The following is a 20,278-nucleotide window of genomic DNA, read 5'->3' on the forward strand; positions in this document are numbered from 1 at the left end:
ACAGTACAGATAAATTTTTTCCCTTCGCTGCATGAATCCTCTTATCTCACCTTGAGACATCTGGCAAGATACGAGAACAGATGCAGGATACTGACATCTTCATTCAAGGTACTGGTGACCTAGAAAGAATCTGGCTGAAAAGCATGACCCCTTCCTGCACCGGGCCTCAGTGTGGAGGTGTGTCATCTGCACTTTGCTGTGCTTTCATACAAATAGAGTCAGAATGCACATGTTCATGCTGGAAGGAAAATGAGTAGCATGTAGGATATTACTCCAGCAATTAGTTAGAGCATTAAGTTTCTCTGCAGCCCCTCTGGCTCTTGTTAATAAGGGACAACAGCTCGTACTTCCACTTTCTGACTACATAAACAGAATGGCCACTTCATACTTGGAAGTAATCTGTGCTTGACAGCTCCCTGCTTCTCAACACAGTATATAAAAACCCATTTCTAACATTATTTCTAAGGGAAGGAATGAACATAGGCCATTTAACAGCCACTGTACTCTCACTCACCACCTTCTCCTTCATTCAAAACACAACATGAAAGCAAACTATAGATATCAAAAGCATTTCTTTATTAAAATAGTGGCTGAAAGATGGGAAACGTTTTTTGCCCATGCAATACATAACTGTGCCACTAAGAAAGCTGGAATTTGGCAATGGCAGGAACCTGCAGCACTTTAACATCAGCAGTATGTCATCGGTGCTTGTGAGTTAAAGCCACCTTCCTGAAAGATGTTCTCCCTCGAGACGGAGTAGACAGTTAGCATGTACAGAGGAAAGCCATCACAAAAAGGCTGAAAATCAGGAATCTCTCATATATATTTTCTCAATGTGAAAACACACAAGACCTTTTGTCGTGGTCTTTAAGGTGAGTATTAGGATTATAACGAGATATTCCCCCAATTTCTCAATATCCTTACTTACCTGAGCAATTCGGTTTTGACAGATATTTAAGAAGCATCTCCAAAAGCATGAACAAGGATGATTGTTCTTTCCACAGAGACTTTGGTTCTGTGGCAAAGGCCACAATGTGGGCATGCTGGCTGGAAAAGGACTTCTGCAGCAGCTCTGTTCTGTGGGCTGGCAGAGACAAGGGGCAGAGAACAAGGCGCAGTCAACAGCGACAGCAGGAAAAAGAACCCCACACTTTGTGTCAAAAAATACGTCATCTGTTCATTGGTTCTTCACGTTTCCTGGCAAATAGGACATTCCATAAGACAGAAATACTGGAAAGTTAATTTTGGAGCAGTTACACCCTAGCAGATTTCCTCAGCTTTCATTTTTACTTTTCATTCAACAAGTTATTAGTGGTAATGATATGCTTGACTAATCCCATCCTTGCAGGACCAGATGGTGCATGTTAACACCTCCAAATTAACAGCTGAGTGTAAGACAGACACTAGGAGGCTTGTTCAATCTTTTATGTGGGGAAAGTTACTCACCTGACTGAATGTGGATGGGAAGGGTCAGGTCAGTATGTGTGGCCTGGTGCCAGCTTCATCTCAGCAGGTGCACTGCAAGGCTTTGCAGAGGTGTCTAAATCATGCAGGGATTAAAAATTAAATTTCAAGTTAGTAGGCAAAACAAAATAAACAACAACAACAAAAAAACACACACAAGGAAACAACAATTATAACAAACCAAAAACAAAATTCAAATCCAAAACTTTCCAGAAGAACAGTGTTGCTCAACTTTACATCAGTAGAGTGGGGTATATTTTTCCTTACAACTTAATTACCTATACTTCTTTACTGTAATCTCCACTATAGCTTCATCTTTCTCACTTACGATGGTATGGAGAAAATGAAGAATACAATTATTTTTACATATAACTGATAAATGTACCTATATGAAGTTCTATACTAGAGCAGCTTAGTCATATTTATGCCTGCAGCAACGCAATTATCCTCATGAAACCCTATAGCAGAACAGATTCAAGACCCAATATGCCATCAGATGTAAAAGCTGATGACTTTGGGCCCTTGATGAAATGGTGTTGGTTAGCAGCCTCTGCCTGCTTGAAGCTGTACACAGATATTGCCAGTGCCAGACAACTGAGAGCCAGGTGATGCAGGTAAGACATTTTCTAGAACATCTCAGAAAATTTGACATGTGAGGTATGCTGACTGAGGCAAAGAGAGAAACCTTACTTGAAACAAAGAACCACATTCTAGAACATGAAAACAAAATCTCTTGTGTTCAACCGTCTGCAGTTCATTTGTTTTATGTAAAGAAGTGCCTGAAACCTCCTTGGAGACTTTCCGATTCCGATATAAATACTGTGTCAACTCAAAGTAACCAGGAAACAAACTTTCCTGGAACAGGGGTAGGGCTAAACACCAGAAATGCCCAGTCTAGAATCGCCACAGCCACAGAAGTCGCAATGAATGATATGCACACACTCCAGTGAAAAAACAAAACCCTTGTTCTGTTACCCAACCTGGTGGAAATCTGGGATAACACAGAAAAAACAAAATTTCCAATAAAGCTGAGTATGTAAAGAAGGCACTGAGAAGAAACCAGTGAGAGTGTAGCATTAAAGCAGGAGGCAGCAACAGTCTGAGAGACAACTGCGCTGCTACCAGGCTCGTAGGCCATGGACAAAACACTACTCCCACAGCTGAGCTGACCTGAGGCAGTCACTACTTCCACAACAGACAGTCTGCTACCAAAAACCAAATTGCAGCTCCAATCCCATCACACCTCTCTGTTCGCAGGCCTCACTTGCTCCCTCTTCTCTTATTATCCAGTGCTGAACCATGCCATCTGTTCATCGCCCTTCCATTCATCTTTATCTCAGCTGTTTTCTTCTCCTTCCTGCTGTTGCTCTCCTCTTTTCTTTAGCCTTGTTCTGCCACAATGGGCAAACCCAGAACTATTTATATGTGTTGGCAGAACAATGTGTTGCTCCCTGGCTGGGGATGCCAGTACCCACTGAGGTCCCTCAGGCAGGACACAGGGGCTGCTGCTGTGCCTGTGTCCCCTCCTTCCCCTGTACCCTGCTGCCTTTCCTGGCTCCATTGGATTCCCGGAGCAAGTGAGAGCAAGTGGATAGGGTGGGCTAAGTATGGGGATACCATGCCTCAGCTACTGCTTTGGTCAGGGATGCCAAATGCTTAGACCAGCAGTAGAGGAAAGGCCTCCTGTCTTTTAATGTGAAATAAACAGAATACTTCAGAAGTCTGTCCAGCAGCTGACGAGTCAGCAGAGACCTTTGTAGAACAATGCAAAGCCAAACCAAAACAAAAACACCTCCTTCTTCAAAAACCCCAAACCACTGAAAGCAGTATTCCTCATACAACTACTCATATTAACTACAGTTTTCATGCAATTATTCAGCAATGCATAGACATGCTAACCTAGAGCAAGTGGGGAGGCCCCAAGACTCGAAACCATAAGCTGGCCAGGTGCAGAACCACGTGCTCAGCGAGGGTCTGTTACAGCAATTACCCACTTTGTGGTTTTAGGCAGCCTTAGGAGCTGTGCTTGGCACACTACCCACAGCAAATCAGTATTGCATATGGTACGTATTTACTAAAAGACTACAGATGATAAGATATCAATTCATATTCATTCATTTCCAGAACTTTCTATGTCAAAGCTCTAGGAGGAAGAGCACTTTTACATCGCTTCTGCTTAGAGGAAGAAAACAGGCATTTTGACTTCTGAACATAAAGCTAGGTTATATTTTCTAGACTAACTTTTAAAATGCTTGGTTTATGCTGCGCTTCATTTCTGGCAGCAGAATCGTCCTGGCTACGTAGGAAGCACAAGTGTCTGACATCCAGATCTGAGCAACATCACATGAAGATGTACTGTTATTACAACTGTAAAACTGAAATGCCTTCTCATAATCCGAAGGGTGCTTACGTACTATTTCCATAGCATGGCTAATTTATTTCATAAGAATCTCTGCTGTAGAGAAAAAAACTTCACTTAGAATATTCCTGCTGTGCTACAGCTGAGAGGCCCATTGCACTCTGTGTTCCTGGGTTCAGTGATAGGCTCAAAGCTCTCCACTCTCATTGCCACATTTAGACGTTACTTCCATCTTCTCCTTGGAACCTCATCTAGTAAGGAGCTAAACTAAGATGACAGCAAATCAGGCTAAGATCTTTTTAAAAAGGATGAGAATCCAGGACATTTTCAAGGAGGGTGCATCCATTTTTTAAAAATACAGAATATCATTAAACGAACAAACAAAATCCTAACATAAACACACTTACAAAGCACAATGCAGGTTACTGGCTGACACCTTCTAAAGGTATGAACACTGAAAGCAGGAACATGACTACTTGGATGTGATTTCTGGCCAGAAGTTGACAATTCTGTTCCTCACTCTTGCAAAAATTCCTCAGGCAGAGAGCAGCTGCAAGAAGCCCAGCTTGCTGAGGTGAGCAGCTACATGACACTAATGAACTGCACAGTGACCTGCTGCTTGGGGAACAGAACTGGGATAAATGGGCTGGATTCTGTCTGTACATTTGACTTTGACCTCTTTCAAGACTATTACCAATTCACATAAGCCATGCAAACCATTTAAAGTTTCATGTTACAGTTCTGGTTGTTTTCTGACTTCATTAACACTACACACAAGTAAGACCAGGAGGATAAACAAACTACTGCTTTAGCACCATGCAGCTGATGCACAATCCACACAGCTGATGTTGCTTACATTCCAGCCTACCATGGTCAGTAGGAACCAAGCTGAAAGCACCTTGCAGCCATCGGGCTGTCTCATGGGTTAGCTCCCTCCCCACACCTTTCAGAGAACAACCGACAGAACTGAACTTCACAGCATTTCTTTCTCAGCTGCGACACATCTGCTGCAGTGACCACTGTGCTCATCCCCTCCTCTTCAATCCATGACTTCTGAAGGTGAACAAGGAGGAGACTTACTAGGAAAAAAATGTCATCAACTTGAAGATCACTGGACATCTGGAAATGTGGTAGCAGAATTTTGCTAAGCTAAGATCAATTTTCAACTCAGAGGGGAAGAATTCCATAGAAATTATGTTTCAGAAGAGGCTGCAGCAGCAGACCAGGATGGCAGCCACGTCCCACTCTGTGACTGAACCGCTCACAGCAGAGGCATTCGCAGTCTTTCCCTTTCTTGACGCTTGGCTGAACAAAGCATTTACTCAACATGCTCAACCCCCCACACAGCCAGAATCCAGCTGGCCTACTGTCCGGGGGGGAATTGCAAATATACCCAAAGCACTCGTGAAACTTTGTAGCACCTCCACCACTCCACATCACTCCAGGAACCCTGCTACATTTTGTTTCCTGCTTGCTCAGGGCAACCTTGAGGTTCACTGTATCACTGCTCACACATTATGGGAGTGAACAGTGGAACTTCAATTTATCAGGTAAAAGAAGGAAGTGATAAAAATGCAAAGTGTCATTAAGGAAGGAATTAGTACGCCCACAGAAGTTCACAACTGCAAACCCAGAGCCTTGCCCTGACATGACCATCACCTCCTACCAGAAACGCAGGCTCCACAAACACAAGCTTTATTTCTCGTTCTTCTTCCATTTACCAGCAAATACAGTGCAATCCTCATCCATAATTTATTAAGTCATCAAACCTAGTTCAAACTTTTTTTGTTTTTATAATAACCTAAGCAATTGTTTGAGTTTGAGCTCTGTCCCCACAGTGTGTGCCATGGACAACTGAGACCGTCTGCACTGCCCAGCACAGCCTGTTCCTTCTCAACTGACACCAACACATTCAGAAGCTCCCAGAGGTGCTTATGAACCAAGAGCTCATAAATGAGTAGATTGGATCCACACTGCAGGAACTTTCTCTTCTAAAATAAGTATACATATTAGCACCATTAAAGGAGTTCAAGTTGCTTCCAGTTATTCCAAACCTGACCAGGCTTTGCAGCTTTGCAAACCCCATCTTCTCTCACACTCCTGCAAGCAGGAAGCTGTGCAGCTGACTGCCAGCTTTCAGCAGAAAGGTGCATCTACCTGTCAGGTTTGCAGCTGACGAGTTACCTGCTGTGCACACGCCAGCCTGCATTTCCCACTGCATTCAGTACAGCGGTTTTTCCTCCAACATAACAGAGATGTGACTCATTACGGCAAACCTGGATGCCAACTTTGAAGTTTCAAAGGTCAGATTTTTGTTTTATCTAAGTAATGAAAGTGTTGGATGTTTTTCTTCTAGTTCTGCTGGGAAGCACCAGCTTACCGCTGAGGCTCCTTCCAAAGAGCACGATCGTCCATCACCCCTCGTGCTGCCGACTCCTTAAAAGGCCGCGGCGTTACCTCGGCGCGGCCCGGGGCCAGAGCAGCCTAGCGGGGTTCCAGCGGAACACGGCACGCTCGCCGCCTTATTTGGGAAACCCTGGCCCTCAGCAGGGCCTGGCACCGCTCGCAGCCAGGGAGCTTCTGTAAACTGCGTCTCTGGCAGGGGGTGAACGAGCGGGCACCTCGCGTCGCGGATCCCAGCAAGGAGCGGGGGCGGGACGCCGGGGCACCGAGCGGGGCTCGCCCGCTCCGCAACGGCCCCGAGCGAGCAGCCCCGGGGCCGGCCGCGCGTGCGGCAGCTATCGCAGGAAAGAGGAAAAGGAAGCCCCGGGCCGAGCGAGCCCGCCCGCCGGCGCGCCCCGTGCGGGGACACCGGGCCGGGGCGGGCGCGGAGGCGGCCGGATCGGAGCCCCGCCCGGCCCCGCACCCCGCGGCGGGCGGGAGGCGTATGGGAGCGCCGGCGGCTCCTCCCCGGCCGTGCCTGCGGGAGTGGGAATAAAGACAGATAGCGGGGCCCGGAGCAGAGCGCGGAAAGTTTCCTGCGCGGCCCGCGGGCGGCGGCAGCGATGTCTGTGCGGCGCGGAGCGCTGGGGCTGGGCGGGCTCCGCGGGCCGTAGGGCAGCGAGCGGGGAGCGGCGAGCCCCCGGCCCGTCCTCTGGGCGGCGGGAGGAGGCGGCCCGCGCGGGGACGGGGACGCGGCCGGAGCGGGAGCGGCAGCTCGGAGGCGGCCGCCGCTCGGGGGAAAGATGAGCTTGTTGTCAGCCATCGACACCAGCGCCGCGTCCGTGTACCAGCCCGCCCAGCTCCTCAACTGGGTCTATCTCTCGCTGCAAGACACGCACCAGGCCAGCGCCTTCGATGCCTTCCGCCCCGAGCCCTCCTCCTCGCAGCACCCCGACCTCGGCTACACCAAGAGCCCCCCGGAGCTGGGCTCCTCGCTCAGCTCCAGCTATCTCAACAGCTTCTTCCAGCTCCAGCGCAGCGAGGTGAGTGCCCCAACCGCCATGATGCCGAGCCCTCGGCCGCCTTCCGCCCCACGGGGGACCGCGGGGACGCTGCCCCACGCCGCTGTCCCGCTAACCCGTGTTGACAGTGTGGTAAATGGTTACCGGGATCCGACCGTCCCGCTGCCAGAAGTGCGGAGGAGGTGGAGGGACGGACGCACGGAAAACACCGCGTCCCTACTAACAGCGAGACGTGCCCCCTCTATTTAAAAGTCATATTTAAATCACTTTCTTCTCTCTAGCTATAGCCACTAAATCACTTTGGTATCTATATTTATAGGCTGAGAAAGTATAAGAAGGGTCGTGACAAAAGCAAAAAAGTTGAGCGTGCGTTTTGTCGGGCGAGACTGGGCTGTAGGGACCCAAGGGAAGGAAATTAAATAACTCTGGGGCAGGCAAAGACAATCTGCTGCAGAGCGCCTTGCCACAGGAAGTTGTTGGGGTCAAGCACTTCTGCAGTGGGGGTCTCCACTGGTGCACGACAGCTAAAACCCTCCAAACAGCAATGCTGTGCCCTGGGGAGGGCTCTCGCCTCGGGCGTTCTATGGTGGCTGCACTGGGTGAGGGTTTGGAGTGCCGTGCCCAACCTCCTGAGCACTGCCCAGAGAGGGACGTTTCTGAGTCCTCCCAGCACAGGCTTCAGAAGTGTTCTCAGTCAAAATATCTATTTCTAATCCATCACTGACAGGGTTGTTCAATGAAAACAACTCAAGTTCCCCACCAGTCACCATATTACAGCTGCTAGGAGTGAGGAGCTCAAGCTGTATACACATTCTTTTTTCCTTAATTAGAAATCATTTCTTGCTTAAAAATCTTGCAAAGACATCCAGTCTCAAAACAAACTGTTTCTGAGAGCGCATAACTCACAATCCAGTCAGCCTGATGCACCCTTAGCAAGCATAACACAGAATACTTGATGTAGGAACACACAGCCTTTGCAGCACATCGATTTTGCTGGAATGGGCAGCATACCACAGCCCCCTGTTACCAGATAGGTTTTGCTACTCCACGTGAAGCAAGAGCTTTGTGCTCCTCAGGTAGTCATGAGAGCCAAGTTGAGCTATATGCCCCCGGCCCAGAGTGGGATGCTGCCCAGCCCCTGGGGCTGGTGCACTCAGGGTGTGCTGTGCTTAGTGTGGCTCCTTCTTCTGGGGAGAAAGAAGGTAGAAAAAACAACCCCAAAACAAAGAACCACCCACAAAAGCAGATGAAGGGCATATGCACGAAGCCCCCAAAACAGCCTCCAGAAGTTTTCCTGAAGTTTCTCCTGACTTCATTCTCCTGTTTCTACTTACACTTTTCACAAGTAGGAGTTAATCCTTTTGTCACACTCTCTCCCTTTCCTCTTGGTTCACATCTCTCTCCATTTTTCCCCTCACATTCCTTTACCACTTCTCTCTGGAGCACTGTCTCCCTGGCTCCTCATGTTTTACCCAGGTCACCCTGCAGGCAGCAGCCAGACCTGTGCCACCCACTGGCTCTGCTGCAGGGAGCTGCCACCTGGGCCACACTGCAGCACAACTCCTTACCCTCTGAGGGAAGGGATCTTGCACAGGTCACGTCTTTGCTTCCAGGCTTGACCTGAGCTGTGTATTAATACAGCTCATGCTTGGGGATGAGGGAAGAGGCATGGCAACCTCCTAGGGCACAGCAGCATCCACTGAGCGTGCTCTGAAGGAAGTGGGAATGCTTTCAGCTCCCCCAGCTAATGCTGCTTGCTTATACAGCTGCTTCCATTGACAGGTTTAGAAAGTGTTAGAGATGATCTTGCTCAATAGGAGAAGTTCTGTCCATATGCTAGATGTTTTGCTCTTTCCAGAAACCAAGTTAGGCTGCTTTTAGGCAGGAGCCACCCGAGAGTTTCCTACAGTGTCATGCTCTCAGTTCTTGAAATTCTAACATCTGTTTATTTGCAGGTGCCAGTCGGCATAAACTAAGTATTTTGAGTGTGTAGAACTATTTTGGGGAGCAACAGTGCTGTGTGCTACTTGTGCATCAAGTGGGCTTATGCTATCTTTGGAAGACACGTAGCCTTCCACAGTTAAATCGTTGACTGTTTTCTGCACAGTGCTTGCTTTGGCTGGCATTTTTTTCCTCCCAGTTTTGTCCTGGATTGGCTTAGCCTGGAGCTGGGCTGTGACAATGATTGACACATAGCTGTACACAATATTTGGAAAGTGACCTAATGAGTGGCCAAAATAGCAACAGATTGAGAAATGGTAGGATCATAGGATATAAAATAGTTAGGCGTCTTGTATGTTGCCTTGCAATTGAAAATTTCTGGAGGAGATTGCTTAGGATGAGAAACAGCACTTGTAAGAAGCTGCTGTTATACTGGGTTTGCAAGTCTGCATGGCAGTGCCTGTGTATGTGACCTGCATGCTGACCAAAGAGCTGGACAGAAATAAAAAAAAAACAACAACAAAAAAAGCCAGCACCCACAGAGTAGTCTTGCACTTCACCAAGATTTTTGTCCTCCAGACTTTTTTCCACTACAATGGATGCCTTCTAAATAAACATGATGAACACAGCTGTTTGGTGCATAAAAGCCCATTGTACCCAGAAAAAAAGCAATAATAAAGGTTTAAACAGTAAAGTGACAATGAATGTTTTGTTCCACATGTAAGACCCATTTTGAAAAACAGACCTGCTTTAAATAAAACTTTACTGCAGCATTTGTTGTCCCAGATATGAAGAGAAAGCACGTTAGAACATTAAGATGCATTAGATTGGCTATTGAACTGAACTCCACCTTCATTCTAACACCATCCATCAGGGCCAAATATCTGAGGTTTTGCTGTGGGGCTGGCTACATGGGGCTTAAGGCATCTGAGACACAGCCAGGTAACTGTGGCTTTGTGTCACTGAGTGGTATAATTGAGAAACCCTAAATAATGGTGCAATAGGGTCTTAAGGCATTTTCCTACTCTCACAGTGGGCTTCTTACTAAATCAGTGCTGACTTCAATCAAGAGGAGCCAGCCACAAGTAACTCTAAGTTATCATAGTATAATGAAACGTGTTCCTTTGGACACAGAGTGCTAATTCCAGCACTGGCCAATATTTACATGAGAAGGAGCCTGAGTCCTAATGAATTCTTTGCCCACGTACAATATTTTGAATGTCTTTCCAAGAGGGGAATTCCTTCCAGAAACCTCTACAGCAGCCGCTTTCCAGATCTGAAGCATTTCGTACTTGAGCAAAAATAGCTGCATGTTTTAAATTAGAAAATAATCACTGTTTTTGAGAAGTAGTTCATGCTTTTGACTCTGGGACTTCCAGACCCATTCCTTACTGTCAAGAGGGGAACTAATTGTGAATGAGGAAACATGAGCTAGTTCAGTTGGTTACATTAAAGTGTAGATCACAAAGGAAGGGAGGAAGGAAAATTTGGAAGAGAAAAAAAAAAAAAAAGGAATGTTTAGTACGGCGAAAACCACTCAAACCTGAGTGAAACAGAAGCGCTGAGATCGGTGCTGCTTATCAGACAGCCTCCCAGAGAAGAAAGGAGAAAGGTTATATATGTCATTGTCACACACACGTTAAAGACCACTCTACCCCCTCCCTCCCACTCCCTCCAAAAACAGAAAAACAAACAAAGAAACACAAACAACAGCAACAACAACAAAAAAAACGCAGGAACATTTATGGAACGAAGCTGGCACTTCTGCATTTCTACTGAAAACACAGTTTATATCAGGCAATCCTGTTTACTGTCTTCCATAGATTTCTGGGCATATCACCTACCTTGATACTTTACAAAGTAAAATTTGTTCTTTAGCCTAGGTGGGTTAATTCAAAGGGTAATAGTAAGATTAAAAAAAAAAAATTTCTCTGTAGTCTCCTGTTACTGAGAGGATGGGAGATCACCATACAATATCAGACCCATTAAATATCTGTCCCATTAAATGAACTGTCAGGTCTCTGAGAGCAGTCACGAATTGAAAAACTAGCTGGAGAGATCCAAGAGCAAATACAGCAGAGATAAGGATTAGCAGAAATCACTGAAAGCTCTGCAACACTTCTGATTGCCCCTGTTTTCTGGTCTATCCTTGGTCACCATACCACAGAGCATATCTGTGGTCACACACAGTGCTTAGTGTGCTCAGCCAGGATTTCTTGTTTCTCTGCTGCAGACTAAACAACAACAGCTATCTCCTCTTATTTAAGCCTTCTTAAGTGCGGAGCAGTACAGGTCATGAAGGCACGTTAAAAATAAATTCCTTATAAGCAGTTTGGTTCCTGTATTTATTATTCTTCCAGTGAAAGTAGGATCAGACCTTAGCACAGTCAGACAGTGGGCAGCACCACAAAGCATCAAATGCACTGCACAGGACTGTTCCTGCAGTAAGGCTCTCTTACCTGGAGAAAGGCAACAAGGCAGGCTGACTGCTGTCCTCAACCAGTGCTCTCATCTAGAGTCATAGATGGTACTATTACTCAAGCTTAGACATTTGGCTCTTTATTTTCAAATGTAAACAGAGCAAGAATTATTTAAATACTTAAAGCGTACATACAAAAAGCTAAGTCTGCAAATAAGATCTAGAATCTTCAATGCATTATCCTAAAAATGTTAGCAGCCTGACATAAGCAGTTCATGTACAGTGAATTTCACATATTTGAGAAAAAAGTAGACTGCATTACAGAATAATTAAACGCCCCACCATGACTGCCTATTGTAAAGTCCTCTTGAAAAAAAATCCTTTAATAGTAGTGATTATGATTTCATTGATTTCCTTATCTTTATTTTTCTCAGTATTTTTTGTCACTTCCAGTGAAACCGTAAGAGTTGGACCTGATCTTTATGGATCCATTCCAACTCAGGATACTCTGTGGTTTTATCGTTCTGAGCAAGTGCTAACACCTCAGTGGCCTTATCCTCCTAACCAACTTTATTGGGAATGCCATAGCTCAGCAATTCTTGTGTTGGAGGCACTTCTGCTCTCTAACTCAGGCTGGCTGAACCTCACAGATATCCTACAACTACACAAAGTCACAGTCAGTTCCGGTCAGACAGCTTTTCAAGAAGTTAATTGGCAGTTCAGCTGTGTTGTCCCTGCTGTCTCCTCCTCAGGTGCAAAAAGCTTTTCTGTGGTTTTGCAAGAGGTATTTAAAAGGAAAGAAAATAAAGACAAAACCAATATGTGTTTCCTTCTCCTTCCTAGTCATACATCTGACTGCAAAGAAGTAATAAAATCCAGCACAATGCTCTCAGACAACTGAAGCAATCAAGCCAAAATAATTGTTGTTTTTCAATCCATCACTCCTAAGATAACTGGCTGCTCCTGCTAGTGAGAATAATTTTAGGTTAAAGCAAAAATCCAAACCAGTAACATTTAAAGTTGAGAAGCTCCCTGCAAACCTTTGCTGTCAGTGTATGCATACAATTTAAGCTTTTAAAACTTTTTTATACCTCTACATACATGCCCCACAACTTACACTGATTTAGGCATTTCTTCCTTGCATGAATTCTTGCAAGGGATTGCAAAAAGAGCTGGACTTCTGAGCCAGCAGACTTTTGAGTCTTTAGTACATCAGCCTCTGTCCTCCTCTGCAGCTGGCTCCAAAACCATTCAGAAAGCACCGCCTCAGCACAGAAAGTGCAGATTTCACACCCTTAGCTGTTAGATCTGAGGCTTTGAGCCCAGAATGCAACTACTGTATTTTCAACTCCAGTTTGGTGTGTGCTGTAAAATTCAAAGTTCAGGTGAGTACCAAGAGGGATTTGAAGTCCAGAAGCATGTTTTTTTTTTTCCCCCATTCCTACTACAACCACAGCATCCTGCTTTGCTGCTTTTGTCTTTGGAAAACACTCTTTTACTCAGGACAGGGAGGAGAACTAAAACCAGCACAAAATATCCATGAAGGTTTTATACAAAGCGGAATCTGAAACTAAAATCTATATTCTGTCTAAGAGATGAAGAGAAAGCCAAGCAATAATACCTATCAGCCTCTTCCATTTGTACCTTGCAAGTTGTGGCTTTTAACTTTTTATAAGATTTAGAATTTTTGCTGTTTTTCTTTATATTAAACTGGAAATAATTGAAGCAGAGTTGCTCAGGTAAGGAAACCTGAGGAAAAACAATGCAAGGACAGCAGAAGCCTCACAGAAGCAACCTGGTAGTGATGTGCTGTAGTCAGTCCAGCAGCCAGAGCCTCTTTTATTACCCCCTTACCATCTCCACACCTGAAATCAATACAACTGAAGCTCTGTAGCACATCTGCTCTGTTCTTCAAGCGTTAACTAGTTCAGATGTGTCTCACAGTTGGGCTTTTACTTCTTGAAACCAGAACTACTTAGCCACACAGCACTATATCAAAGGCTGAGCTCTGTTTGAAAAGCTAGCAAGAGCTAAAATATTAATTGCTAGATGTATATCAGGTCACACAGAGATGGGCCCTCTTGTTTCTAACAATTACTTTTTTAAGCTAGCTATTGAAAATAAGGCAATTATATGAATTCTTCCCAGTTAGTAGAAAATCATAACCAAACCCCAGAAATCCCTTGAGACATTGTATACGTGCAAACTCCTGACTGAAAACAGCATAGGCACTCACTTTTTGTCTCAGAAATACATCCATGTCTTGAAAAGTTTGCCAGGAAGTACATAGAGGGGAAGAGAGGAAAAAACAAACAACCAAGAAACCCACCCAAACAGTCAGAGGCAAAAGCATGCAAAATTCTTACTAAAATTCTATTTTGTCAGTGAAGTTTTCAGTTATTTTACAGTCTCTTCCATGTAAAGAACCGAAACAAAGGGGTGATTAACTTTGTAGGGTAATGTTTCTCATCCCTTCCTCTTTTACTCTGCAGACATAGACTCACTTACTCAGAAAAGGAAAACCCTCCTCCAGTGAACCATACAAACCATCAGACAGGCAAACCTGACTTGAACCAATGTGTTTACTTAAGAAATTTATTGAGTGAATAGAAAAAGTGTACAAAACTATGATTTTATTCAGAAGCCAAGGTAACTCAACTTCCAATATTTTGTTTGTGGGAATTTATGGAACTGCAGGATAGCACGTAACCTTTAGCAATGTGCTGGCTTTCAAGTTAAAAAGTTCAGAAGAGTTCATATAATTGACAGTCACTAGGTGAGGATTAAGGCAAAGAGAAGTTTTCTAATTCCAAGTCTAAGTGGGCCGCTTAAATTCTTACTCGATACAGATGCACAAAGATCCAGGCACAGATATTGCAAAGCTGATCATTCATAACTGATAAGATGTATTTACATAGAAAACAAAGCAGATGTATTTTTTTTCCTTAAACAAAACTCTCTCTATATATAGCTATAAATGCTCCCAAAAAGCAATAGCGGGTATCACCTGAAAGCTTCCAAGTGGTTTGGTGAAACGTAACTGCCGGTGCTTGCACCTCTCCTCAGTTTCCTTTTCCCAGGGAATTTACCAGCTGCCCAATGCCCATTTCGCTGCTCTCTTGCACTGCCGTTTTCCCTCTTTTAGAAAGCCACGATGAAATGATTAAATTAAATGGAAAGAATCTCAGTCTTTGCTTCATTGTGGTTTACTTTGGTTTCTGTCTGGGTTCCAGAGAAGTTATAATGGAGCAAAGGAACTGATTAAGTTTTACAAAGCTATTCAAATCTCTCAACAATTCTGACATAACTCAGACAGACAGTATTTCATAAGTGTCACAACACGGATCAGTTTTTTTTCTTGGGAATAAAAAATGACCTGCAGGAAATGTTGCAAACAATCTGTGATCTACAAAAACCAGAACCTAAAATTATGGAGAGATTCACTTCAGAAAAGTTAAGAGGACTGGTTTTTATCTATGCCCCTTACTGACTAGCTAGGCCTGCACAGTTGTTTTGAGTTTTGGTGGATTTTAAGTTACCAAGTTCTAACATATCACAAACCTAGCCCATTACTTTCTGTCATGGGTTTTGTTGAGAGCATGCAAGTCCAGCACTTAAAGTAGGAGGTGCTTAAGGAACATCCTGTAGGCCTCTTTCTTGATACTTCTGTACCCACTGAGAACTATTGCATGGTATTCCCAAACCTGCATCTTAGGAAATATACTTTCTGTCTCTCAAGATTTAGTTTGATGATAAGCAAATACCCACATGGTCCACAGAAATTCTATGTGGTCCATGGCTCTTGCTCTCATATCCAAAGCAGATGTTTATGTTTCTATTATATAAGAAGACCACCCACACCTACTCCAAACACAAGGCAGGATTCGGTGTCTCTTTTGAATGAACACAAGTGCAATGCTCTAGAAGGATCTCAGGAATCTGGCCATCTATATTTACATCTCATCCAGCTAACTGCCAACCAAGCAAACATTTTTGAGGGATCATCTTGCTCCCATAGGCTTCTCTTGCCAACCTTGCCCCAGATTTCTAAACTTGTTTGTAGTTGAGGTTGTAGCAGGGGAGTAGGAAAAGTCTGGGAGGAGGAGCCTGCATTTCTTTGCACTAAGTCAGCCTGCCAGATACCTACATGCATGTATTCATAAAGGCTGAGGATACCTGCGGTTGAATGGGGAGCAAATAACCTATTGTACAAGAACTGTATCTTGAAAAAGGGGATTCGTAAGGACTTGTAGGAAAACAGTGTCTGAGCATCAGTGGTCCTTGAAATATGGATGTGTTCTTACAGCCATCTTTCTCCAACATGCACTGCAACTGAATTGAATAGAACAGTACGTTCATTCCATTAGCAGACCCAACCTGGAAAAAAAAAATCCTTCAATCTACTTTGAAACCAAGTTACTCAATTGTTATACTTTATCTGAAGTAGACTGTGAAGTTTTAAGTGGACTTGCTCAGGTCGCACTTGAAGTTATGCTGTATCGCAACTGATTCAAAGTGTTGCTATAGATGAAGATAAAACTATCCAAAAGCTGGAATCATGAGATGAAATTCCAGCCTGTCATTTGATAGATGAAAACGATTTATTTTCTTCACCATACTCAATTTAATAAAAGTTTCTGTCTCCTCATGAGTGCAGGAACTGAGGCCCCAAGCACATTGTGAGGGGCCCATTCTGGGCAGATGATGTATTGTTTCTACCTCTGACAGAGACCTTAGCTTTGCCTCTTTTTAACTTTGGCAGCCATCGCAGAGGTTTCTGTGCCAAAAAGGCATTACTGAATGTAAATGATATAAACAAAAGAGTCTCTGGCTTAAAGTTCTATGTAACCCAAAATGAACATTTCTTCACAAAACCTTTCATCGCGTAAGAGCTTTGCAGGAGGTAAACGCTTTCCTAAGTGTGCCTTAAACAGGCACATATCTATTTCCGGGTGTTATTTTTCTTATGTTTGGAGTGTCAAAAGACCCATCAAATGAAAGGAAACCTGACTCTTGTTTTTCAAACTGTAGGTCAGATTGAGACAAGATTTCCTGCAGGAAACAGAGATGTTAACAGAATGTGGTTGTGGGTATTAAAGTGCAGGGGTCAAAATTCGTCCATCCGTTTCTCCCCTCACTTTATGCTTTATAACCTCCACAAAGCCCAAGAACTCCATGCTAACACCCCCAAAACGTGCTTGTTTTTCAACAACGTGAGGTGGGGCTGGGATCAGGGTTCCTGGTGGGGTGTTCCCTGCCCCCAGCACCCCAGGTTCTGGGGAGGTCAGAATTTAGTGCTCTGCAACCTGGGGACCCAGCTGCAGGCAGCCCAGGGACAGGCTGGGAAGTGAGAGCTCCTGGGGAAATGTGTTAAAGCAATTTGCAGTGTGAATGGTCTCCCTTGTCCCTAATATACTGCTTGTGTGTTAGAGCTTCTCTTTAACATAAGCGGGCAGTTGTTTCACCTTCAGCTGATGAAAAGGATTCCTGCAGAGCGTGGTTCGAGATTTAGAGCGTACCTCCAAGCCTGGGCACGTCTGTCCAGAAGAAATCAAGCCTCTCCTTTCCCACCTTTCCATTAAAGTCTGTTTGTGAGGACCCCCTGTACAAGTGCTCCTACTGACATCTACACCAAGCCTTTGCCTGAGCTGAAGCAGGAAGGATCACACTCCTAACAGAGAGCCAAGAGCCCTACCTGAAGTCAGTGATTGGGCAGTGTAACCATCAGTTTTACTACCTCCATGCCCCCCAGCAGACAGGCAGCTGCACTTTTTAAGAGCTATGGATCTGTGGATGTCTTGAACTGGCAGACTTTGTAAGTCTTAGCTCAAGGCTCTAGAGATCAGCAGATTTTAAATAAGGTGAGATCGTGCCACACATTGTCCTTCAATCCCTCCATGAAACAAAGTATAAAAGCCATTCAGAGAAGCATGTTGCACCCAGAATCACAGAATCGTATATATGCTGTTATGCAATTTCAGAGGTGGTATCAGTTACAATCTGAGAAGCCAGAGCCAACCAAGCTGATAGCTCCAGAAGAACTTTATTAGGTAGATCAAGGCACTAGATTCAAGATTTGTTGCTCTACCACCTTGCTTCACTACTATCAAGTCATGCTGCATTCACTGCTATCTCTCTAAGATAACATTTCTGTGAAAAGAGAATCCTAGTGCTCCCTATTTGAGAATATTTACAAGCAGGCATTAGTGTTAGCAGTTTAATACAAGAAAGTGTTTATTTAAATCCCCCTATGGAAGAAGGATAAATTAAGATATCCTTGGCTAATCCATGTTTACCTATGTTAAGTGAGGAACCTGAGTAATTCACATTTTCTTAAAGTCAGCCTAAAGACCACAGAAGATGTGGTCTTTTCCCTTCCTCCAGACAGATGTTTTCTTCAATGAGAGATGAGCTTTTCTTGCTCCTGTCCAATGATAAAATTTCACTAGGGCACTACATAAACTATTCTCTGTAAAAGTGCCTACAATTGGTAGAAGAACTACAGCGGGTAGAAGCCATTCAGAAGCAGTTTCTGAGGTTTTCCAGTTCAGCCTTGGTAATTAATTTTCTTAATTTCTCTGGCTAATTCTGGTACAACTAAGTTTGCTTTTTCATTTAATCCTGTTTTCAGAAGGCTTTTGGATTAGCCATAAACGTGGATTTTGTGTTCAGCACTTTCTGTAGTAGTACAAAAATAAAAATCAAAGAACCAGAGCACAAAAAGGTCACACATTCCAGGTGCTGTTCTCCAGATGTGCCTGTTTTCAGGTACCTCTGTCCTACCTTCACAGATAATTCTCACATCAGGAACAAGACTTCCACGACTATCAGGGAAAACAGATGAGGGGCAGATGAAGTTTTGTTTGTTAGCACATACAGGCCACTGAATTACTGTTTTGATAGCTTCAATCTTCCCCCTTTCACATAAAAATAGGAACCTAGTGAAGGCAATGACTTGTCTGTCCTACTGTTTCATGCATGACACAACACAGGGATGCACTCAGTTCTTATCTTCATGAAAATCCAAGCTGATAAACAACTTCAGCACCTTTTGACATTTCAGTGCAGGGCTAATAATTAGCATAGCTCATCTGGTTACCATCACAGACACTTCACAGACTAGAGAATGTTTATAGTTTACAGTATATGAAAACCCTTACTTTTTCACACTGATGACAGGGCAATCCAACTCCTTTTTCCAACCAACGTCAAGCAGCCATGGGGCTTACTGACTTAAACCTAACTCTGGAAGGTAAGGCTGCTTTATTTTCAGTTTTCTTTAGTATGCTGGCAAAATACCAAAGCAAAAATAAGTCATTAAGAATTCCTGATCACTGCTTTTCAATTACAGACCATTTCATGCTGTAGAAGAACTAATGTCATTGTAGGAATATTAGAGTCTTACAGGCTCTCCCATCGTTATATACAATTAATAAAAATGTGGAGAGAGCCACTATCACAAATCGTACCTTTGAAGTGTAATTCTGAAACAAAAACAAATCCAAATAACTCCAAGGGCACCAAACTAACGTACTGCCAAATACAACCTTTTGAACACTTCCACCAGCACAGGTCATTTCAACTGCAGGTAACTAATGACTTGGCCACTGCTTTCAGGGCCAAGCCGCCACAAAGTGAACTCCAAGCAGAAACTCAGTTTCCCAGACATGCCTCTACATACTCAGTTCCATGTCTAAAACCTTCGCTTCTCAACTTCTGTAAATCCTAATAACAAGGTGCTGTTCCCACATAAACAGGTTGTTATCACTAATTAACTGTAAATTAGGGTTCTGAAAATAGGTAATCCCTCTAATTTTATCCAGGTTGCCTCTGGACTAAATTAAATATTATCATAATTGAGATGCTACTATAGTTGCTATGTTCTCCAACCTGAATTAAAAAATACTTTTACAAGTAAAGCAATAGATGTACCAGGGAGAACTTGGAAAAGGAAAGAAAGCTTACCATCCATTTGTTACAGTGTGCCATGCAACATCACATTCCAAAGAGTACAATTTTATTTCTAACATGACATCACTAAAAAAGAAGTTGAAGAGAGAAATTCTGTTCCAGTGTCTCATTACTTGCCCCTTGGCACATTAATTCCCAAAGCTGTCTCTAAAAGGAGGGGACTAGATGAGAGAATCAAGAGCATTTGCCAGATCCTTCACTGAATCAGGAATTTCTTAGACATGAGCTGGATAGTAGAACTCACACATGTTACCCAACTGGCAACATGAGCAAAGAAATGATACAAGACAATAGCTGCCTCTATTAGTCAGGACCACACCACAACCTTACTGATTGCATATTCTTCAACTGGAAACACTTAGCAAAAAAATAACAAAGGAAGCCTTACTTCACAGCACCATCAACAGAACTTGAAGACCTACCAAGCAGAAAGGTTATCTTTCAAAAACAGGCCACCAGATTTTCAGTTTGGTTCCCATTCAGCTAAGTCAACAAGAGTCACAGTAAGAAAAAGAACAAACAAACAAACAACAAAACCAATCAAACTTACATTATCAGCCAGAACTTCCCACTGAGCAAGTTTTACGTAATTTCTCTGCTCTCCCAGCATATCAAGATAAGGAAATTCTGAATTCTTTGCAGCTGACCTGATGAGCCTTGTAATTAGGACATGCAGTGTGGTCTTTGGGATCCTTAAGAGCACTAACCCTTTCACTGCCA

At 43.9% G+C, this 20,278-nt stretch overlaps 1 protein-coding gene and 1 long non-coding RNA gene across 7 annotated transcripts in view; one reads left to right on the top strand and one right to left on the bottom strand.

Moving 5' to 3' along the window:
- The window catches only part of LOC116235122 (uncharacterized), a 58,815-nt gene extending 52,234 nt beyond the window's left edge, over positions 1-6,581 (bottom strand). For all 5 annotated transcript variants that reach the window (XR_016468773.1, XR_016468771.1, XR_016468772.1 and 2 more), the window contains exons 1-3: positions 6,204-6,581; positions 1,447-1,540; positions 929-1,084 (exon numbers count right to left, since the gene is read on the bottom strand). This is a non-coding gene — a long non-coding RNA (uncharacterized LOC116235122). The remainder of the gene's footprint in view (positions 1-928; positions 1,085-1,446; positions 1,541-6,203) is intronic.
- Positions 6,582-6,679: 98 nt separating this feature from the next.
- The window catches only part of ZCCHC24 (zinc finger CCHC-type containing 24), a 102,831-nt gene continuing 89,232 nt past the window's right edge, over positions 6,680-20,278 (top strand). The window contains exon 1 of one of the 2 annotated variants that reach the window (XM_090144971.1): positions 6,680-7,248. In XM_090144971.1, coding sequence (XP_090001097.1) covers positions 7,009-7,248 — 240 coding nt within the window. In that variant the 5' untranslated portion in view covers positions 6,680-7,008. The remainder of the gene's footprint in view (positions 7,249-20,278) is intronic. The other variant, XM_031602964.2, reaches the window with a different exon arrangement.

Source organism: Phasianus colchicus, chromosome 8 (assembly GCF_987193195.1).
Source record: "Phasianus colchicus chromosome 8, bPhaCol1.hap1.1, whole genome shotgun sequence".
In the NCBI taxonomy this organism is placed as follows: domain Eukaryota; kingdom Metazoa; phylum Chordata; class Aves; order Galliformes; family Phasianidae; genus Phasianus; species Phasianus colchicus.